Raw genomic sequence first — 22,614 nt, forward strand, 5'->3', positions numbered from 1 at the left:
AATAAGCCTGTTCCTGTAGGTCACTGGAGACTTACTGCCATTTTAAATATAATTTCAGAGTTAGAAAGTAATACTACAGATATTCAGAGTTTTGGTACAATAACTAATATTCAGTTGAGTTATTTGCCAATCGTATAGTTCTAGCATTGCAGAGCCTGAAACTGCATTTGATATTAAATTCATCTGATATAGGAATGTAGCTTCAACATTAGTACTAACTCTTGGGGTAGGAAATCAAGCTGCCCCCTGGATAGCTATACATAGAAATGCTATCTCCACCCTTACGCAGATTGACTACCTCTTTTCCTAACTTTCAGTTACTCTGCTGTCTAAATTTTGCTACTTTGTTCTGGTATAGAATCCTAGGACTGGAAGGGACCTCGAGAGGTCATCTAGTCCAGTCCCCTGCAATCATAGTGGGACTGAGTGTTATCTAGACCATCCCTGACAGGTGTTTGGGGATTTTTAAGAGCAGGTTGGACAATGATGGAGATTCCACAACTTCCCTAGGCAATTTATTCCAGTGCTTAACCACCCTTGCAGGAAGTTTTTCCTAATGTCTAACCTAAACCTCCCTTGCTGCAATTTAAGCCCATTGCTTCTTGTCCTATCCTTAGAGGTTAAAGAGAACAATTTACAAGGAGGAGGGAGAAACCACGTTTTTATGTACTTAAAAACTTATGGTGTCCCCTCTGTCTTCTTCTACAAACTAAACAAACCCAATTTTTTCAATCTTTCCTCATAGATCATGTTTTCTAGACCTTTAATCATTTTTGTTGCTCTTCTCTGGACTTTCTCCAATTAGTCCACATTTTTCCTGAAATGTGGTGCCCAGAACTGGACACACTACTCCAGTTGAGGACTAATCAGCGCAGACTTTTAGAGCAGCAGAATTTCTTCTCGCGTCTTGCTTACAACACTGCTGCTAATACGTCCCAAAATGATGTTAGCTTTTTTTTTTGCAACAATGTTATGCTGTTGACTCAGATTTAGCTTATGGTCCACTGACTCCCAGATCCCTTTTCGCAGTACTTCTTCCTACACAGTCATTTCCCATTTTGTATGTGTGCAACGGATTGTTCCTTCCTGAGTGGAGTACTTTGCATTTGTCCTTATTGAATTTCATCCTATTTACTTCAGACCATTTCTCCAGTTTGTCCAGATCATTTTGAATTTTAATCCTATCCTCCAAAGCAGAATTGACGTTCTGTGGATAAATGGGTGACTGAATTTGCTGCCATCTGACTGCTGTCTGGTCTCACTTCAGTTACCAGTGATCAGTTGTTAGCATATTTTTCTATGTTATCTCGATTGATATTAATTAGGGCCCCTTGCTGGAAGTCTTGTAGGCTGAATGAATGAACTAACCCAGGGGTTGCCAACCTGAGCCTGAGAAGGAGCCAGAATTTTCCAATGTACATTGCCAAAGAGCCACAGTAATGCATCAGCAGCCCCCATCCCCTCCTCCCCCCCCTGATCCCAGCACCTCCTGCCCATGGCAGCCCTGCTGATCAATGCCTTCCTGCACCTCTTGATCAGCTGTTTCGTGGCATGCAGGAGGTGGGGGGGAGGGACGCGATAAGTGAGGGCATGGCAGGCTCAGGGGAGGGGGCAGGAAGGGATGCAGTGGGGCAGTGCCTGTTGCAGAGCCAGGGGTTGAGCAGTGAGCACCCCCCAACACATTGGAAAGTTGCTTGTAGCTCCAGCCCCGGAGTTGGTGCCTATACAAGGAGCTGCATATTAACTTCTGAAGAGCCACAGGTTGGCCACCCCTGAACTAACCTTTAATTACTAGAGGGTTCTTTGCCATTTGATGGCTGAAGCTGTGTGAAGCTTCTTGCTCTTAGGCTAAATGGAGGACTTCAGTTCGCATGTAGCTATTGCTGTCACCAAACTACTGTAAGTGGACCATATGGTTAAGCAATGGAATAAGAAACTTAAATTCAGGCCACTCGACTTCCATGACAGGCTTAGTATATTCTCCAGTCATTTTGACCATTCCAATTTAATTATCTTCAGCAGTAGGGATTTAGCAATGTCCCTTAGGAGACCATTCAAAACAGGTTAACTGATATCCTGGCTTGGAAATGGTTTCCTGACCCTCGCGTAAACTTACTTATTAAAGGGATCATGCCAGATAATCATAGCCTATTAACACATTTTAACTCATTTATGTTACAAATATTTTCTCATTAAAACTGAGTTCTGTATTTGTTGGAACACTCTCCTTTGTCAATTTCACTTTTCTCCTACTCTAGTGCAATGCTTCAGCGTTCAAATTACCGGTTGCTACAAGGAAATGTCTATTGGAATTTTTTAAAAAAACCTCCATAATCAAAATTTTTTAATTAGTATTAGCTTTTTAAAACCTACATTCTATGCAACCTAAAGTGGTCCAGGGATCACTGGTAGTCCAATGAAAGATATTACCTCACCCACCTTTTTTCTGTCCTCTCTTTACATTTAGTTATTATCTAGGTAGCTTGGAGTCCAGACTACTATTGATATGTGAACTTGGACAAATCACTTAATTGTTTCTGCCTTAATTTCAAATTTGTAAAATGGTGCTAATGATACTCATCCTCTGAAACATTTTGAGATCCTCAAATGAAAAGTGTTCTTTCCCTCCTTGAAGTCTGACTGTACAAGTATTCTCTAATAGGTAGCCAAGTCATTAAGGAGACAAACAAGCTTTTCTGTAGTTAACATTTGAAGCTCTTTGTGGTAAGTCTTTTAACCACCTTTCTCCAATAATGCTAAAACCAAAGTAAAAAGAAAAGGCATACTTGTGGCACCTTAGACTAAAATTTATTTGAGCATAAGCTTTCGTGAGCTACAGCTCACTTCATCTGATGCACTTAAGGTGAGCTATTCCCAGCAGGAGAGCATGGGGGTGGGGAGGAAGAACCTTCTGTAGTGATGATCAAGGTGGGCTATTTCCAGCAGTTGACAAGAACGTCTGAGGAACAGTGGATGTTGATCAGATGTTCCGCAGTTTCTTTGAGAGCGTGTGGCACAAGCTGTCAGCATAGTCTGTGTGGTATGTAGATTGTAATGCCCCATAACCTCAGGTGTGCAGAACACAATGCCATCCACAGCCTCAGAAACAACTCTGACATCATAGTCAAAAAGGCTGACCAAGGAGGTGCTGTCATCGTCATGATGAATAGGTTGGAATGTGAACTAGAGGCTGCTAGGCAGCTCTCCAGCACCACTTTCTACAAGCCATTACCCTCTGATCTCACTGAGGGTTACCAAAAGAAACTACAGCATTTGCTCAAACTCCCTGAAAAAAGCACAAGAACAAATCCGCACAGACACATCCCTGGAACCCCGACCTGTGGTATTCTATCTGCTACCCAAGATCCATAATCCTGGAAATCCTGGAGGCCCCATCATCTCAGGCATTGGCACCCTGACAGCAGGATTGGCTACGTAGACTCCCTCCTCAGGCTCTACGCTACCAGTACTCCCAGCTATCTTCGAGACACCACTGACTTTCTGAGGAAACTACAATCCATTGGTGATCTTCCTGAAAACACCATCCTGGCCACTATGGATGTAGAAGCCCTCTACACCAACATGCCACACAAAGATAGACTACAAGACGTCAGGAACGGTATCCCCGATAATGTCACTGCTAACCTGGTGGCTGAACTTTGACTTTGTTCTCACCCACAACTATTTCACATTTGGGGACAATGTATACCTTCAAATCAGCGGCACTGCGATGGGTACCCGCATGGCCCCACAGTATGCCAACATTTTTATGACTGAGAACAACGCTTCCTCAGCTCTCGTCCCCTAATGCCCCTACTCTGCTTGCACTACATTGATGACATCTTCATCATCTGGACCCATGGAAAAGAAACCCTTGAGGAATTCCACCAGGATTTCAACAATTTCCATCCGGCCATCAACCTCAGCCTGGACCAGTCCACACAAGAGATCCACTTCCTGGACACTATGGCACTAATAAGCAATGGTCACATAAACACCATCCTATACCGGAAACCTACTGACCGCTATTCCTACCTACGTGCCTCCAGCTTTCATCCAGACCACACCACACGATCCATTGTCTACAGCCAAGCTCTATGATACAACTGCATTTGCTCCAACCCTTCAGACAGAGACAAACACCTACAAGATCTCTATCAAGCATTCTTACAACTACAATACCCACCTGCTGAAGAGAAGAAACAGACTGACAGAGCCAGAGGAGTACCCAGAATTCACCTACTACAGGACAGGCCCAACCAAAAAAAAAAAAACTTCAAAAACAGACTCCAACGAGAGACTGCTGAATTGGAATTAATTTGCAAACTGGATACAATTAACTTAGGCTTGAATAGAGACTGGGAGTGGATGGGTCATTACACAAAGTAAAACTATTTCCCCATGTTTATCCCCCCTACACCCCCCCACCGTTCCTCAGACGTTCTTGTCAACTGCTGGAAATGGCCCACCTTGATTATCACTACAAAAGGTTTTTCCACCCCTGCTCTCCTGCTGGTAATAGCTCACCTTAAGCGATCACTCTCCTTACAGTGTGTATGGTAACACCCATTGTTTGTTCTCTATGTATATAAATCTCCCCACTGTATTTTTTCCACTGAATGCATCCGATGAAGTGAGCTGTAGCTCACGAAAGCTTATGCTCAAATTTTAGTCTCTAAGGTGCCACAAGTCGTCCTTTTCTTTTTGCGAATACAGACCAACATGGCTGCTACTCTAAAACCAAAGTAGTCCACCTGAAACTGTACACACCATATTTGTCTGAGTCAGATTTTTATGCTGAACAGGCAAGGTATCTTATAGCTCTGAGGATTCCAAATCTCAGCAAAGAATCATTTTATTAAATTTCACAATGTGCTTCTGGCTCTTCATATCTCAGGAACAGATTTATCTACATCTCTGTAATATTTTACAAGCTGAAGAGCCCTTTCAAAACTAGTGAAAGACAGATAATACCATGAATAGTAAAGCACAGTTGACTTAGTCACCCCAGTTTACATGCTTTTCAGAGTGTGGATGGTTGGAGTGACTGGCAGTGAATCTAAAGGAGTAGGTGTGGCTAGTCTTGAACAAGAGCGAGAAGGGAAAGCCATTTGAGGAACACGGGGTCCTGAATGGTCAAAGCCGTATGTGGAGCTAGAAGGTTGTCTGGGAGACCCTGGGATTGGTCCCTGCATGGCTTGTAAGGTTTGTCGAAAGAGCTGTTACTGAGGAATCTCTTTAAGACTTTTTTAAAAACTAAATCTTAATTCAGTTAAAGTTGCAAGAATTTATCCACTTTGCCAGAAACCCTAGATAGTTGTGATTGTCAAACTAATGCTTGTCTGGAAATTCCAGGCTAAGGAACCAGTTTACAAAAATACCCTGTATAATTGAAAAGTATGGGAACAAACTTCTAAAGTTATCCAAAGAATCCTGTTTATTTCCTATGTATTGGATCATATAGGATCACCAGCTCCCTACTTCAAACTTGATGCCTCTGTAACTTTGGGTTACTTGTGCACTAGTTCTCTTGTTCCATATTGCATCACAAGCTTGGATATTCAACTTGCTGTCCACAGTCTCCTGTATAGAGCTTCTTCATTGTGGCTTTCCCCATGTTAATTCTTTTCTGGATTTTTTTTCAGATAGAAGCTTTCTTTGGCTTGTCTACACAAGGTGCTCAGTCAGCTGTTCAACAATATTGGAGTAGCGGCTCCCGTGGCTAAAACTAATGTAGACAGGGCCTCTATTCTGTACTGAATCTTAATTTCCTGCCTCTCTTGGTCCCTGTTATCCATCTACACTGGTGTTTACTCTCTCAATTTAGTATCCTTTGCACATGTAGCTTGCGGTTAACACGTTCTAGATTCTTTAAGCATTTATAATTTGTATCCCAAGTACCTGAGTAGGTAGGTTTTCCCTCCTTGCTATCTGGAATGTGCTGTCATTTATTGCCCTTCATGCTCCTTCAGACAGCTTTCAGTGAAATCCATATTCAATTCAGTTTGAGCTTTTCAAGTATGATTCATGAGTCACTATCAGATTGTTCCTCTTACCTATTAACTTTTTTCAAAAACAAGCAGTGAAATGGTGCCTGATACAGGCTTATGAACTATTTTTTACGAAAAAAGAAAAGGAGTACTTGTGGCACCTTAGAGACTAACACATTTATTTAACAATGCTCAAATAAAATTGTTACTCTAAGGTGCCACAAGTACTCCTTTTCTTTTTGCGAATACAGACCAACACGGTTGCTACTCTGAAACCTATTTTTTACTGATAACGTTATTATTGAATCATGGGAGTCTTGCCATTACTCCCAGTAACACTGGGGGATTTAAAGTGTTGGCTCTGTAGTGTCCATACTGAGTTTAGTGAGTTTTGCCATCTTGTTGTACATGTTACTCTTACTTTTTTTTGCAGGATCCTGATGGTGAGCATGCCAGAAGAGCAATGCAGAAGGCCATGGCAGCAGCTGGTGGCATGGGTATTGGCCCAGGACCAGGTGGCCCTGGAATGATCAATATACCACCCAGCATCCTCAATAATCCCAACATACCCAATGAGATTATCCATGCTTTACAGGCTGGGAGACTTGGAAGTACAGTATTTGTTGCAAATGTAAGTACAGTGTGGTGTCTGGGCAGAAAATTTGGGATTTAACTGGATTAGGTACTGCTCTCCAAATGAGGAGATATCTGCCAGGGATCAGCCTCTATTCTGGCAAATTTACTTATATTGTATAATCAGACTAGATGATCGTGATGGTCCTTTCTGACCGTAGTCTATTAATAGTGTCCTACTCTGTAACTAATCCTGTCATCTTCAGTTGGACTACCTGCTGAGGAAAGTACTACTTGACATGATGGGTGAGGTATCTTTTATTTTATTGGACCAACTTCTGTTGGTGAGAGATGCACCTTTTTGAAATTTTTGAGTTTACACAGAGCTCTTGAGGTCTGGGAAACTGTCACAGCTAAATACAAGGAGGAACAGATTATTTAAAATACCTTGAAATGTGTTAACTAGTTATCATTCAAGGTGAAGTCATCCGTTAACACCTGTCTAGTCATATGGTGGCGGGGAGAGGGAGGGTGCACAGTGTCTGTTAATGGAATATAGATTGTTGTAATAATCCATAAAACCAGTGTCTCTATTCAGCCCCTGATTTTTGTCTAGCAAATTTATGAATTTAAGCTCCTAGGCTCGTCTTTTTGAAAGTGTTTTGCTGGTTTCCTTTGAGGATGTGGACTAATAGGTCAGATATCGAGTGATTGCTTTGTGAAAAGAGTTTGCCTACAGGTAACATGGTGTTTTTGTCTTTTTTTTAATCATTTTCCTGTGCGAGTTCATTTGAGAACATGGTGATTTGGTTTGGTTTCACCCACATAGATGTTCAGGCATTTAGTGCATTTATTGGGGCCACTTGACCTTGAATGATCCCTAGAAATGTGTTAACTACTTATTCTAAATCTGTTCCTCCTTGTATTTAGCTGTGACATTGAGTACATTTCCCATATCTGAAGAAGAGCTCTGTCTATGCTGGAAAGCTTATCTCCCTCACCAACAAAAGTTGGTCCAATAACAGATCTCGCCTCGCTCACCATGTCTCTCTCTCGTATCCTGTGACCAACACGGCTACAACAACGCTGGCTACATACTTGACATGAGATGGGGTGACCGTATCATGCCTCAGATGAAACACATAGTGACATACAGCCAAAAAAGTGCACATTCCACATTACACCTCAGTACTGCACCTGCACTGAATCTCCTGACTACTACATTACTAAGTACAAATTAAAAGACATTTAGCTGTATTAAATAAAAATTGCTTTATTGTGGATTACTTTTGCTATGCCCTTACAAAACTCAAAGGGTATTCTGTCACTAATGCTGATCAGTGGGATTCTTCTAGAGTTAAGGTACTCGCTATGCGTAAACGACTTGTATTCACTTTGCTCTGGTTTGAAACTTTCGTAGCTGACTATCTTTGAGTTAACACTTTCTGCCATTTTTGCAAAGATTATTGACTTTATTCTCAAATCTATGGTATCCTAGTTCAGGAAGCTTTCAGTAAACAATATTTGGGGCTACTTGTTGGGTGAAACTTTCTGTAATGTTTCTAAGCAATATGTTTTTCTTTCAGTTGGATTACAAAGTTGGCTGGAAGAAACTGAAGGAAGTGTTCAGCATGGCTGGCGTGGTTGTTCGAGCTGACATACTAGAAGACAAAGATGGCAAAAGTCGTGGGATTGGCACTGTTACTTTTGAACAATCTATTGAAGCTGTTCAGGCTATATGTATCCTTTCTTCAACAGTGAAGCAAATACACTTAAAATGAGGCTTTTCTAGGTACTAGACAAGACTTCCAGTCCATCATGTCCTATCTGATTTCTCATGTGAAAGCAATTGGCAGACTAGTAGAATTGGCATTAGTTAAGAAACTCTAAAAATATAGTGCTTCTGTCTCTCGTATTGAAATTAAACACCATCTTGCCTCGTGGTAATATATTGGTACCCTGTCATAGACACTGAGGAAATCAGTGAAGAAACCTGGGTGTAAAGGAAACCTTACATTTCCTAGCTTAAGTAAACTGTTGACTTGAGGAAACAAGAATGTTTTGGAAAGGGGCTCCATTTTGGAACAACATACTGCACGTCTTTGGCTGGAAATATACACAGCTGCCTCTTAGTTGTGCCTAATAATTAAACGCAATATAGATTTGCTAGAGGGATTTATTTTAAATCCCTTTACAGATGACTAGTGAGGGAGATTAGGGGAGAAAGGTTTGTGGCATTCCCTGTTTTATGATATATGAAGGTCTGGAGCTTTTTAAACCTATCTGCTTTTTACACTGTAAACTCTGGTCCTGTCTACTCTTGCTTTCTTGGAAGACAGCTAATAAATGTGGTGATCACAGATGCCAAGCAAGTGATCCTGATGCAGAGGGGAAACAAATTTTTATTCATATTTTTTTCTGTGAGCACTTGTAACAAACGAAGAAAGAGAATTTTACAATTCAACTTTTCAGTTAAAGGCTGAGCATTCCAAGTACTGTCTTCCAAAGCAGGGAGACAAGATTTGATAGCTTTGATGGTTTTTAAGATGGCTTACAATGGAAGGGTGGATTAGAGAATGGGGTGTATGTCAGGAATGAGGCTCATATAAGACTAAGTGCTATACCATCTTATAGTAGAGGTACATGTGTCAAACTGGACATGTCTGGGGTTGAGTTTCAGGACTAAGGGCAAAGTTGGTAAAGTTTCTAGAGTACAGAGTTGTTGATTGGAGAAATTTAAACTGTCTTCTGACTGTCAAATGCATAGTTTTTGATGTATAATGTCTTAATGAATTTTTGGTTAGGATTAAATGTTATCTTAATACTTCCCAACCAAAAAACACTGATTAAGATACCTTTGAAGCTTCAACTGATGGATTTTAAGTTCCAGGGAGGGAGACCAAGGATGGCCATTCTGGGTCAGACCAATGCTTCAGAGGGAATGGATGGGAGCAGGGCAGTTATTGAATGATCCATCTCCTGTCGTCCAGTCCCAGCTTCTGACGGTTAGAAGTTTAGAGACACCCAGAGAGCAGTGGTGTGCTCCTTAACATCTTGGCTTATAGCCATTGATGGACCTATCCTCCATGAACCCAGTTATACTTTTGGCCTTCACAACCTCCCCCGGCAAGGAGTTCCACAGATTGTGCTGTGTGAAGAAGTATTTCCTTAGGTGTTAAACCTGCTGCCTATTAATGTCACTGGGTGACTCCTGGGTTCTTGAGTTGTGCGAAAGGGTAAATAACACTTCCTTATTGCCTTTTTCTACAACATTCATGATTTTATAGACATCTATTGTTTCTCCCATTAGTTGACTCTTTTTTCTAAACTGAACAGTCAGTCTTTTTAATCTGTCGTCATATGGTAACTCTTCTGTACCTCTAATCACTTTTGCCCTTCTCGGTACTCTTCCAATTCTAATATTTTTTTGAGATGGGATGGTCAGAACTGCATGCAGTATTCAAGGTGTGGGCGTATTATGGGGAGATATGCATTATGGTATTTTCTGTCTTATTTATCCATTTCCTAATTGTTCCTAACAATAACCATTTTGACTGCTGCTGCACATTAAGCAGGTGTTTTCAGAGAACTATCCACAAAAACTCCAAGATCTTTGAGTCATAAAAGCTAATGTAGACCCCATCATTTTGTATGTTTTCCAGTGTGCATTACTTTGTCCTTATCAACATTGAATTAATCTGCCATTTATTGCCAGTCACCCAGTCTAGTAAGATCACTTCATAACTCTCCACAGTCAGCATTGGACTTGAGTAATTTTGTATTGTCTGCAAACTTTGCCACCTCAGTTTATCCCTTTTTCCAGGTCAGTTATGAATATGTTGAACAGCACTTGTCCCACTACAGATCCTTGGGGGGATTCTGGTATTTATCTCTCTCCTCTGTGAAAACTGAGTATTTATTCCTACCCTTTGTGTCCTATCTCTTAACCAGATACTGATATGAGTTACCAGTTACTTATTCCATAACTGCCTATTTTGCTTAAGAGCCTCCCTGCAGTGCAGTGGGGCTGATACACTGCCAGACATTTGAAGCTGTACTGCTGTTACTTTAAGTTGTCCTTTTTAGCAGGAAGATTTTTGGACTAACATTTTGAAAAACCATCCTTAACTTAAGTATTAGCAATGTTCAATGGGCAGCTGCTTTTTGACAGACCAATGCATGTAAAAATGGTAAGTATATTCACGGTCCTCTTACTGCATAATGTGATATCAGTACTTGTGTTGGATATCTCATGGCTAGCATTCAAACTGTGGTCCATGGAACGCTCACAAGTTGAGAACCAAGCAATGTGTTAATCTGGTGTGGTAGAAGAAGGCAAGGAGAGAAATGGAGATTCAACTGATGAAACAATCCTCACAGATTTAGTTTGTAGGATGAAACATGAGAGGTCATCAGACTGGTTAAGCACTCGGAACTCTTCACCATCATGGTGCTGCTTCAAACGCAGCCCAAGCATATAGGAGACACAAGCTGCTTCCATTAGAATGGTGGTGTGGCAGCATAACAGGCAAAGGATCAAATGAATCTGGATAGTGAACTGGTTTCATCACTCAAAGTTGGAGTAACATTTTGTTTACTGATACATGTGTCCTATGGGTAGGCTCTCTGTCTGTAGAGCACTCTTGAGGACAGCTACAATTGCTTTAACAGAACACTTCAGTGCAGGTTAAAATAATTTGATTTACACCATCGGAAAGCACCCAAACAATTTTAAATACATTTCATCTTGTTAGTATAGCTAGGTTTCAGAGTAGCAGCCGTGTTAGTCTGTATTCGCAAAAAGAAAAGGAGTACTTGTGGCACCTTAGAGACTAAAATTTATTTGAGCATAAGCTTTTGTGAGCTACAGCTCACTTCATTGCTTATGCTCAAATAAATGTTAGTCTCTAAGATGCCACAAGTACTCCTTTTCTTTTTAGTATAGCTAAACGCAGATTTCCAAGTTTTCCCTACTACTATTTCTCAAGCTGCATTGAGGAGGCTAAAGTGGCAGTGCCTTGCCCATAGAGAATTCTTTTCTAGAGTAATCCCCCAAAACGTAACTTAAGGAAATGGCTATATTTATGAATTACCTACTTGGCAGTAAGTCCATAATACAGTTATGGATATTGTTTCTCAGGAGTTGTCATAGCTTTGAGTGCCGGTTCCATTAAAAGATGCTGCCAGAAATCATGTGTGTGGAGTTTAACGCTATTTAACTGTTTTCAGGATGAGCGAGCCTTTCCAAAGGGAGACTTCTTCCCTCCAGAACGACCCCAACAGCTTCCTCGTAAGTTTCTTTAAAATTAACACCTTGAATTTTTAGCTTTCAGGAGTTCCGTTTGCTGTACTACAGGAATGGTGCAGTAAAGTCTCCTTGGCAAAGAGTGCTATAAAACTGATGTTGCTAGATGAGGTGGGGAGGGGCTTTTATTCTAGATGCTCCCTAACATTCAAGGCACCAGAAGGGGTTAGCCCAGGGGTCTCAAATTCAAATGACCACATGAGGACTAGTGCATTGGCCAGAGGGCCGCACCACTGATGCCTCTGCCCCCAGAGGGTGCAGGAGGTGTGCAGGGTGCAGCAGGAGGCTCAGGAAAGGAGGTTGGGATGCGGCAGGGGGTTGGGCTGCAGGAGGACTTTGGGGTGTGGCAGGGGGCTGGGCTGCAGGAGGGGTGTGACGGGGCGGGCTCCCTCCCAGTGTGCACTGGGGACAGGGCAGGCTCCCTGCCTGCCCGCCCTGCCCCTGTGCCGCTCCAGGAAGCGGCCAGAACCCCGGGGGGAGAGGGAGAGGGGAGGGCTGTGTGTGTTGCCCTGGCTGCTCCTCCAGGTACCTCCCCTGAAGCTCCCATTGGCCACGGTTCCCTGTTCCCAGCCAATGGGAGCTGTGGGGAGCAGTGCCTGAAAGCAAGGGCAACACACAGAGCCCTGGGGGGGGCTGCCCACCCCAGGTTCCGGCCACTTCCCAAAGCGGCACTGGGGCAGGGCGGGCAGGCAGGCAGGGAGCTGCTCTGGGTAAGCACTTGTGGGGGGCACAGGGAGCTGGCGGGCTGCAGAAAATAACCCCGCAGGCCAAATGTTTGAGACCCCTGCGTTAGCCTCTGTGGTTTGGGGACCCCTCAATCAGTTCTGGGTCAAGGGAAAGTCAAGATGGTGTCTGGAAACATCATGCTTCCTTAAAGGAAGGAGGCTGGCTTTGTGCTTTGGACTCTAGCATTTAAGTATCCACAGGAATGCATCTACAATCCCTAGTAAGTGCATCTGTACGTGAGAAGGAACATAAGAATGGCCCTACTGGGTCAGACCAAAGGTCCATACAGCCCAGTATCCTGTCTACCGACAGTGGCCAATGCCAGGTGCCCCAGAGGGAGTGAACCTAACAGGTAATGATCTAGTGATCTCTCTCCTGCCATCCATCTTCACCCTCTGACAAACAGAGGCTAGGGACACCATTCCTTATCCATCCTGGCTAATAGCCATTAATGGACTTAACTTCCATGAATTTATGCATTTCTCTTTTAAACCCTGTTATAGTACTCACCTTCACAACCTCCTCAGGCAAGGAGTTCCCCAGGTTGACTGTGCGCTGAGTGAAGAAGAATTTCATTTTATTTTGTTTTTAAACCCTGCTACCCATTAACTTCATTTAGTGACCCCTAGTTCTTGTATTATGGAAACAAGTAAATAACTTTTTTCCTTATTCACTTTCTCCACACCACTCATGATTTTATAGATCTCTATCATATCCCCCCTTTGTCTCCTCTTTTCCAAGCTGAAAAGTCCTAGCCTCTTTAATCTTTCCTCATATGGGACCCGTTCCAAACCCCTAATCATTTTAGTTGCCCTTTTCTGAACCTTTTCTAATGCCAATATATCTTTTTTGAGATGAGGGGACTACATCTGTACACAGTATTAAAGATGTGGGTGTACCATGGATTTATAAGGGCAATAAGATACTCTCCGTCTTATTAAAAAAGGGATAGAGAATGATTCCAAACATCCCATTCGCTTTTTTGACTGCAACTGCATGATGCTTGGATGTCTTCAGAGAACTACCCACAATGACTCCAAGATCTTTCTCCTGATTAGTTGTAGCTAAATTAGCCCCCATCATATTGTATGTATAGTTGGGGTTATTTTTTCCAATGTGCATTACTTGGCATTTATCCACATTAAATTTCATTTGCCATTTTGTTGCCCAATCACTTAGTTTGAGATCTTTTTGAAGTTCTTCGGTCTGCTTTGGTCTTAACTACCTTGAGCAGTTTAGTATCTGCAAACTTTGCCACCTCACTGTTTACCCCGTCTCCTGATTTTTATGAATAAGTTGAATAGGATTGGTCCTAGGACTGACCCTTGGGGAACACCACTAGTTACTCCTCTCCATTCTGAAAACTTACCATTTATTCCTACTCTTTGTTCCCTGTCTTTTAACCAGTTCTCAGTCCATGAAAGGCTCTTCCCTCTTATCCCATGACAACTTAATTTATGTAAGAGCCTTTAGTGGAGGGATCTTGTCAAAGGCTTTCTGGAAATCTTAGTACATTATGTCCACTGGATCCCCCGGTCTACGTGTTTGTTGACCCCCCCCCTCAAAGAACTCTAATAGATTGGTAAGACATGATCTCCCTTGAAAGAAACCATGTTGACTTTTGCGCAACAATTTGTTCTTCTATGTGTCTGACAATTTTATTCTTTACTATTGTTTCAACTAATTTGCCTGGTACTGATGTTAGACTTACCGGTCTGTAATTGCCAGGATCCCCTCTAGAGCTCTTCTTAAATCCTGGTGTTACATTAGCTATCTTCCAGTCATTGGGTACAGTAGCTGATTTAAAGGACAGGTTACAAACCATAGTTGCGCCAATTTCACATTTGAGTTCTTTCAGAACTCTTGGGTGAATGCCATCTGGTCCTGGTGATTTGTTACTGTTAAGTTTCTCAATTAATTTCAAAACCACCTGTGACAATCAATCTGTGACAATTCCTCAGATTTGTCATCTACAAAAGTCGGCTCCCGTTTGGGAATTTCCCTAACATCCCAGCCAGCAGGAAGGGCCGGGGGAAGAAGGGGAAGGGCCCCACTAAGAAGACTAGGCCCTCCATGGTAGGGACTGCCTCCACTGCCACGGCCCTGCCACCGGCCGCGGCGTCCCTACTCACTGCTTCCTCCACCAGCTCTGCAGGTGTCCCTCCTCCGGCCCCCAGGGCGTATGTCCAGGTGGCGGCAGTCCCCTCGCCTGCTGCTACGTCATCTCTCCCGCCCACTGCCTCTGCTACCATCTGTAGCGGCCAGGGTCCCTTTCCCACCATGACCAGGAAGCACGGCATCCGTTGCCTCCTAGTGCCCGCCTTGCCACATGTGGAGACCTACGTGAGGGCGGTGGGGCCCATGGCCATTGTGGCAGCCTCCTAATAAAAATAACCAAAAAAACGAACCCTCAGCTGTGAAGACTGAAGCAAAGAATTCATTTAGTTTCTCTGCGATGACTTTATCGTCCTTAAGCGCTCCTTTTGTATCTCGATTGTCCAAGGACCCCGCTGGTTGTTTAGCAGGCTTCCTGCTTCCGATGTACTTAAACATTTTGGTATTACCTTTTGAGTTTTTGGCTAGCTGTTCTTCAAACTCCTTTTTGGCTAATTACGTTTTTACATTTAATTTGGCAGTGTTTATGCTCCTTTCTATTTACCTCACTAGGATTTGACTTCCACTTTTTAAAAGATACCTTTTTTTATCTCTCACTGCTTCTTTTACATGGTGGTTTAGCCACGGTGGCTTTTTTAGTACTTTTACTGTGGTTTTTAATTTGGGGTATACATTTAAGTTGAGCCTCTATTATGGTATCTTTGAAAAGTGTCCATGCAACTTGCAGAGATTTCACTCTAGTCACTGTACCTTTTTAATTTCTGCTTAACTAACCTCCTATTTTTTCATAGTTCCCCTTTTTGAAATTAAATGCCACAGTGTTGTGCTGTTGAGATTTTACATTTTGGTCACTATTTCCAAGCAGTCCTGTTATAGTTACCTCTTGGACCAGATCCGGAGCTCCACTCAGGACTAGATGGAGAGTTGCCTCTCCCCTGGTGGGTTCCTGTACCAGCTGCTCCAAGAAGCAGTCATTTAAAGTATCAAGAAACTTTGTCTCTGCATTTCGTCCTGAGATGACATGCCATCAGTCAATATGGGGATAATTGAAATCCCCCACTATTATTGAGTTCTTTATTTTGATAGCCTCTCTAATCTCCCTTAGCATTTCATCGTCACTATCACTGTCCTGGTCAGGTGGTCAATCATAGATCCCTACAGTTACATTCTTAGTAGAGCATGGAATTACTATCCATAGAGATTCTATGGAACATGTGGATTCATTTAAGATTATTTCATTTGATTCTACATTTTCTTTCACATATAGTGCCACTCCCCCCGTCCCCGCATGACCTGTTCTATCCTTCTGATATATTTTGTACCCCAGAATGATTGTCCCGTTGATTGTTCTCACTCCACCAGGTTTCTGTGGTGCCTTTTATATCAATATCCTCCTTTAACACAAGGCACTCTAGTTCACCCATCTTATTATTTAGACTTCTAGCATTTGTGTACAAGCACTTTAAAACCTTGTCACTGTTTATTTGTCTGCCCTTTTCTGATGCATCAGATTCTTTGTGAATGTTTCTCATCTGATCTGGCCTATACTTTATCCTCTTCCATCCTCTTCTCCAAACTAAAACCTAGAGAATCTCTCTCAATAGACTCTCCTCTAAGAGACGTCTCTGTCCAATCCACGTGCACCTCTTCAGCAATCGCGGCCCGCCCCCCCCATCTCTTAGTTTAAAGACTGCTCTGCAACCTTTGTAATGTGAAGTGCCAGCAGTCTGGATCCACTTTGGGTTAAGTGGAGCCCATCCTTCCTGTATAGGCTCCCCCTATCCCAAAAGTTTCCCCAGTTCCTAATAAATCTAAACCCCTCCTCTCTACACCATCGTCTCATCCACACATTGACACTCTGAAGCTCTGCCTGCCTTCCTGGCCCTGCTCATGGAACTAGAAGCATTTCTGAGAATGTCACCATAAAGGTCCTGGATTTCAGTCTCTTTCCTAGCAGACTAAATTTGGCCTCTAGGACGTCTCTCCTACCCTTCCCTACATCATTGGTACCTACATGTACCACGACCACTGGCGGCTCCTCCCCAGCACTACACATAAGTCTATCTAGATGCCTCGAGATCCATAATCTTCGCACCAGACAGGCAAGTCACCATTCAGTTCTCCTGGTCATCACAAACCCAGCTATGTATGTTTCTAATGATCAAATCTCCCATTACTAACATCTGCCTTTTCCTAATGACTGGAGTTCCCTCCCCAGGAGAGGTAACCTCAGTGTGAGAGGATACCCCAACATCATCTGGAAGGAGGGGCCCAACTATGGGAAGGTTTCCCTCTGGTCCCATTGACTGCTCTCCTTCTCTGGGCCTTTCATCCTCTTTAACAATGCAGGGGCTGTCTGACCGGGACAAACATACAGTGTCCCGGAAAGCCTTATCAGCGTACCTCTCTCTCCCTCCCTTAGCTCCTCCAGTTCTGCCACCCTGGCCTCCAAAGCCCGTACATGGTCTCTGAGGGCCAGGAGCTCCTTGCACTGAGTGCACACATACGCCACCCGCCCACCCACGGGGGTGTTGGCTTTCCTTTCCTTGGCTATCGAATGATCAAGAACAATACTCTAAAAAAGGATGAGGTGTTCCCCACTGGATTCCCACTGATCTCAAATTGAGGGGTGTTAACTTTTATATTGATTCATTTCTTATCCTCCATCATCCACAAGTTTGACTTTCAGCTCTTGCATCAGGGCTGACCTTGGAAAGTACCTAAATGGGTGGAGGGAGGGAGATGCTTGAGGAAGTAGAGAGGTGGTATCACACCACCTATCATCTCTTTCAGATCCACTGCAGAGCTTTGAGAGTTCCCATGTAAGTGCTAGAAATACAGACCCAAGAGTGGGAATCCACCGAGATCTTCAGAACAAAATAGTAATTTTGTGACTTTAAGAACAAAGCTTTCTGTGCCAAAAAATAAAGGTTACTTTTGTCTCTAGATGGGCTTGGTGGTATTGGCATGGGATTAGGACCAGGAGGTCAGCCTATTGATGCAAATCATTTAAACAAAGGCATGGGAATGCCCAACATGGGACCTGGAGGTAAGAAAATCATACCTCTTACTGTGTGTTTGCCTCATAAAGTTTTTTCCTAGCTTCTCATATGACCTAGGGTTGCTGTCTTTCCAGTAAAGAGATGTGCTTCAAAAAATATGCTCCAAAACCTGCTTCAAAAAATCCGAACTGCTAAAGTAAGTACTTCTCCTCCTTGATGATCCAAACGAGAGTGGATTCATGTACCACCTTAAATTGTATTGGTTCATGTACCACCTTAAATTCTAAATGAATATCTGGAACATCAAGCTCACATCACCAGTGGTACATATGCCACACTTTGGGAGCCCCTTGTCTAGTACACATCTCATTTTCTGGTTCTTGTGCACTAGGAGCAAACACTACAAGGGGATGTTAAACTTTCAAAGTAGTCTTCTATTGAAAAACCTGTTAATGAGTTTGGAAAGCCTTTTGGTTTCAAAAATCTACATTTAGACCTCTAACTGCTTGATACAGTGTTCCTTCTTATCAGTGTTCCTCTGTGGTAATATTCTGAGGTGGGATTGCTTGTTCTTGGGTCAGGCTTCCTTTTTATGTCCAATAGGGAAGTGGCACTTCACCTGAGGCTATAATGAACTATAGCAGGGGTTCTCAAACTTCATTGCACCATGACCCTTTTCTGACTACAAAAATTACTGTGTGACCCCAGGAGGAAGGACCAAAGTCTGAGCCCTGCCACCTTGGGCAGGGGGGCCAAAGCCCAAGGGCTTCAGCCCAAGACGTGGGGCTCAGGTTACAAGCCCCCTTGCCTAGCATTGAAGCCCTCAGGCTTCGGCTTTGGCCTCAAGCAGTGGCGCTCCAGCTTTGGCTTCAGCCCCAGGCCGTAGCAAATCTAAGCCAGCCCTGATGACCCCATTAAAATGGGTTTGTGACCCTCTTTGGAGTGCTGACTCTCAGTTTGAGAACCACTGAACTATAGTTTGCTTCTTGTCAAAATAGAACACTGAACTTCCAAGTCAGATACCTGAAGGTGTTGCATTTCAAAGTATTGTCATAATTCATAAGTGATCTGTGGCTTCCTGCTAGATACCAAACATCAGTAACTGATAATTTGACCTCCATTTAGAATCCATAATTAAGTTGCTTGGAAAGTGAATACTGGATTCATTACATGCTACTGTGAAAGAATCAGTTGAGAAGTTGCATATCTAATAACTTCCAATTTGTGTATGCTTATGATTTTTCTGCTTTTGTCCTTTTAGAAAGGATTCCATGTCATCTTGTCCCCCAAAGAGCTCTTATTAGTAAATCCACTCATTCGCTACTTTTCTCGTATAAGCTTTTAAACCAAAACCATGTCCCCATTCCTGCAAAGTAACTTGAGAAGCCAAAACATCAGATTGATTGTATGCATGTATAATTCCATCTGTAAATAAAGCTTTCTTTTTTATTTTGAGGAATGGGAATGGAAGGCATGGGCTTTGGAATGAATAAAATGGGAGGTAAGCTACTGTACGTGCAGTTCTGAAGTGCAAATAGCTTTTTTTATGTCTGTCTCTTTGGCATTAGCTAAAATTCACATAGGCTGACATCTGCCTGAAAATATCTTAATTTAGAAAGAATAATGCCAGGTAAGCATTTGTTAACTTGGAAACAGTCACTGAGTCAGTAGGGACCCTTGTTTTTAAAGCAGTTACGATGTGCTAGTGGGTATTGTGCTCCTGGAGGGATGAGCTCTTCAGATGAAATATAAACCAAGATGTTAACCACTTGTGACTCTTAATGACTGCTGCTGGATATTTACAAAAGCATGGGCTTGTGGCCATATTCCATCTTGAGACTAAACTGAACAGTTCAGTTGCAATGAATTTCTTCATTAATGCTAATTTTAACTTTGTAAACATTCCCTTATGCCTCCAAGGTGTACCATTTTGAGATGGCATTTTACATGTCTGCTTTTCGTAGAATATTCCTAGCAATATTACCAAAGAGTAAATAGGTGGAATAATGCCTTCTGATTCAGTGTGGTGACTTATTTGAAATGTAATTTTTAATGTTACCTTTATCTTAGAGATACTATGATTTGTTTCAGGGATGGAGGGTCCTTTTGGTGGCATAGACAACCTGGGTCGCTTTCCATCTGGAATGAATATGGGCAGAATGAGTGGTGAGGCACTGATTCCTACATTATAGATCCCCAGCCTCAGTAAATGTCTTGTCATGGAACTCTTTTCAAATTTGGATGGTCTGATTGAATTAGTAATGGTTGGCCGTCCTGTTAGAGTATTGTATGCTTTAAGGCTACTTACAAAAGAAAGGAAAAGAACGCATTTCCTTTATATTGTGTAAAGAGAACCTGAAAGCTTTTTTTTGTGCTCGTTTTTACCACTAGCCATAACAGCAGTGTCAAGTTTAACTTTTGCTGTAGGTCTCCCTGGAAAAAAACTAGTTTTCTCAATCTTTTCTTGTAGGAATGGGAGTGATGCATCTTCAACAAAGTTCTCATTTTCCACTTCTTAAATATTTCAGTTAAAGATGCCAACAGTTCCAAGCAGCTTGACTAAAAATTCCTTTCCCCCTCAGTTGCTCAGGTTTCACTTGATAGCCCTTTTTACTCAGCTCCCTAGTCTTGAGGGATGGATAAGACCTTACACCTTCACATGTAAATAAAATTAGGAAAACCCTTGTTTTAAAAACTCATTCAGCCTTTCTTCATCCTGAAGAAGCAAAAATGATCACCAATCTTTCCCTTGCAGATTCACATTTAAAAATAAATGTGTTTGCTCTTATGGGATATAAAACAGCCTAAAATTTCAAGAGCTTTTCCTGACCACTTTCTAACACTGAAATATTAAATCCTAACTTTGAGAAAATCTTGGCTAGCTCTTGGGAGGACCTGGATAGAGTGATATTACAGTTGTACCTGACAAGGTTTGGCTCCCACATCATCATAAGTAGGTTGATAGGAGGGTTGATCTGTTAAGGGATAGAGCAGGAGCTTGGGTTAGTCCTATGTAATCCATAGATACAGGTCCTCGAAACACCTTGCCAAGATCCACTAGGAAAAGGAAATGCGAGGATCTGAAATTTCAAAGTGTGTGTGTGAGTAAAATCAAAAAAAATACTCCACGTGTGTGGGGTGTGGGTAGATCTGTATCTCTAAGAAGCAGTACATGGCAAAAATTGTTTCACAGTTCACCTGCTAAAATATTACAAGAGACGTTCTCTTCAGGTTGTCTTAAGATGTCCTGGAAATATACTAAATTAATACTTTCTGCAGAGATGGATCGTGCCATGGGTGGAGGATTTGACAGAGACTTTGGAAGAAATGAGATGGGAATGTCTCGTAGTTTTGGAGACACCCTGGACAGGGGAATAGGTAAGCAAACAAAGGCTGTATTTGTGCTATGTGCTATTCATCTGAATTGTGCGTACAATAGTTACAAGTAATGTTCGGAATAATCACTTATGCTGTGGCATGAGAATCTAGTTACAACTTTGACTAAAATTTAGTGTACTCCCTAAAATGTATTTGAAATCATGCCTTTTGAGAAATTAAGTATTTTCATGAGCTGTATGGGAGGTATCCCAGACTGAGTGGTTCTTCAAGTGAGTACATGTTAGCCTGACTCAAGTGCTCTCTGCTGCTGCGTACCATTGTATGCTGGTATAAAGAGCTGCTCTAGTTCCTCCTTACCACCTAAGACAGCTCTCATTACCTCTTCACCGTGCTACTTTTGGCCTGTCAGCAGCTTGTTGGGCTTTCAGAAAAGATACGACAGTGGTAGCTGCTTTCCTGAGGAGGCTCCAAGTACAAGTCTACCCTTACCTGGATGACTGGCTAGTCAGAGGCTGGTCCAAGGCTCAGGTACTGTCCAGTCTCTCTTTCAGTCAACTGGTAAAACCCTGGGTTTACTGATCAACTTAGAAAAAGCTACTTTGCCCAGATCAGAGGATAGAGTTCATAGGAGCAGTGCTGGACTCTACTCAGGCCAGAGCTTTCCTTCCCGATATAAGGTTCCAAACAGTTCAATCTCTTGTTGTAGATCTCGGTGCTTACCCACAACAGCTCAGAACTGTATGAGGCGCTGGGGCATATGGCTTTGTGCACATATGTAGTCCAGCATGCCAGCCTATATCTCATGATTCTTCAGAGTTGGCTGACCTCTGTTTGTTCATCAAATCTTCAGCATTGCAGCTCTGCTAAATGTGCCCTCTTGAGCATTGACTTCTCTAGACTGGTGAAGAGACCCAGTCAGTGTTTATGTAGGCATTGTCTTTGTCTGCCCTCAGTCTTTGTTGATGGACATGTCTCATCTGTTCCCCTCCATATGCAGGGTTTATGGCCCCCAAGGGGACCTCGCCCTACATATCAGCATCAGGGACTTATGAGCTGTGTGCCTTTCCTGTCAGGCTTTCCTATGTTAGTCGGGGAAAGGTCTGTTCTCTGATAACACAGTGGCAATGTTTTACCTCAACAGGCAGCACTGTGTCAAGCAGTTCAGAAATGGAATATTGGAGTGCAAGTTCAATCTTTCTTGAAGCCTCTTGTCTTCTAGAGCACAGAATGAGTGGGCAGAGTGCCAAAGTGGATCGTTTGAGTCTCCACGTGGGGTCTCTGACCAGATGCATTTTCCAGAGTGGAGGAATCCCCACATAGGTCTATTTGCAACCAAAGCCCAACAGGAAATGCTATCTACCAGGTGGCAGTCCCATTTCCATCAGACACTTTCCTGATACCCTGGAAAAGCCCTTCTATGCTTTTCCCCCAATTCCACTCTTACACAGTGTTGCTAAAGATCAAATGGGATCATGCTGTCTATGTTAATAGCCCCAGAGTGGCCCAGGCAGCACTGGTTCCCCACTCCCCTGGATCTGTCACTGGAGGTTCTGATTTTGTTTTC

The 22,614-nt window shown here is 42.7% G+C and overlaps 1 protein-coding gene across 3 annotated transcripts in view; it reads left to right on the forward strand.

The window, feature by feature from the left end:
- HNRNPM (heterogeneous nuclear ribonucleoprotein M) overlaps positions 1–22,614 on the forward strand; it is a 59,678-nt gene that overhangs the window by 31,064 nt on the left and 6,000 nt on the right. For 2 of the 3 annotated variants that reach the window (XM_038384495.1, XM_038384497.2), the window contains 8 exons: positions 6,424–6,621; positions 8,150–8,303; positions 10,704–10,753; positions 11,793–11,853; positions 17,657–17,758; positions 19,168–19,212; positions 19,803–19,877; positions 20,991–21,089. In XM_038384495.1, coding sequence (XP_038240423.1) covers positions 6,424–6,621; positions 8,150–8,303; positions 10,704–10,753; positions 11,793–11,853; positions 17,657–17,758; positions 19,168–19,212; positions 19,803–19,877; positions 20,991–21,089 — 784 coding nt within the window. The remainder of the gene's footprint in view (positions 1–6,423; positions 6,622–8,149; positions 8,304–10,703; positions 10,754–11,792; positions 11,854–17,656; positions 17,759–19,167; positions 19,213–19,802; positions 19,878–20,990; positions 21,090–22,614) is intronic. The other variant, XM_043502871.1, reaches the window with a different exon arrangement.

Source organism: Dermochelys coriacea, chromosome 25 (genome assembly GCF_009764565.3).
Source record: "Dermochelys coriacea isolate rDerCor1 chromosome 25, rDerCor1.pri.v4, whole genome shotgun sequence".
NCBI lineage: Eukaryota > Metazoa > Chordata > Testudines > Dermochelyidae > Dermochelys > Dermochelys coriacea.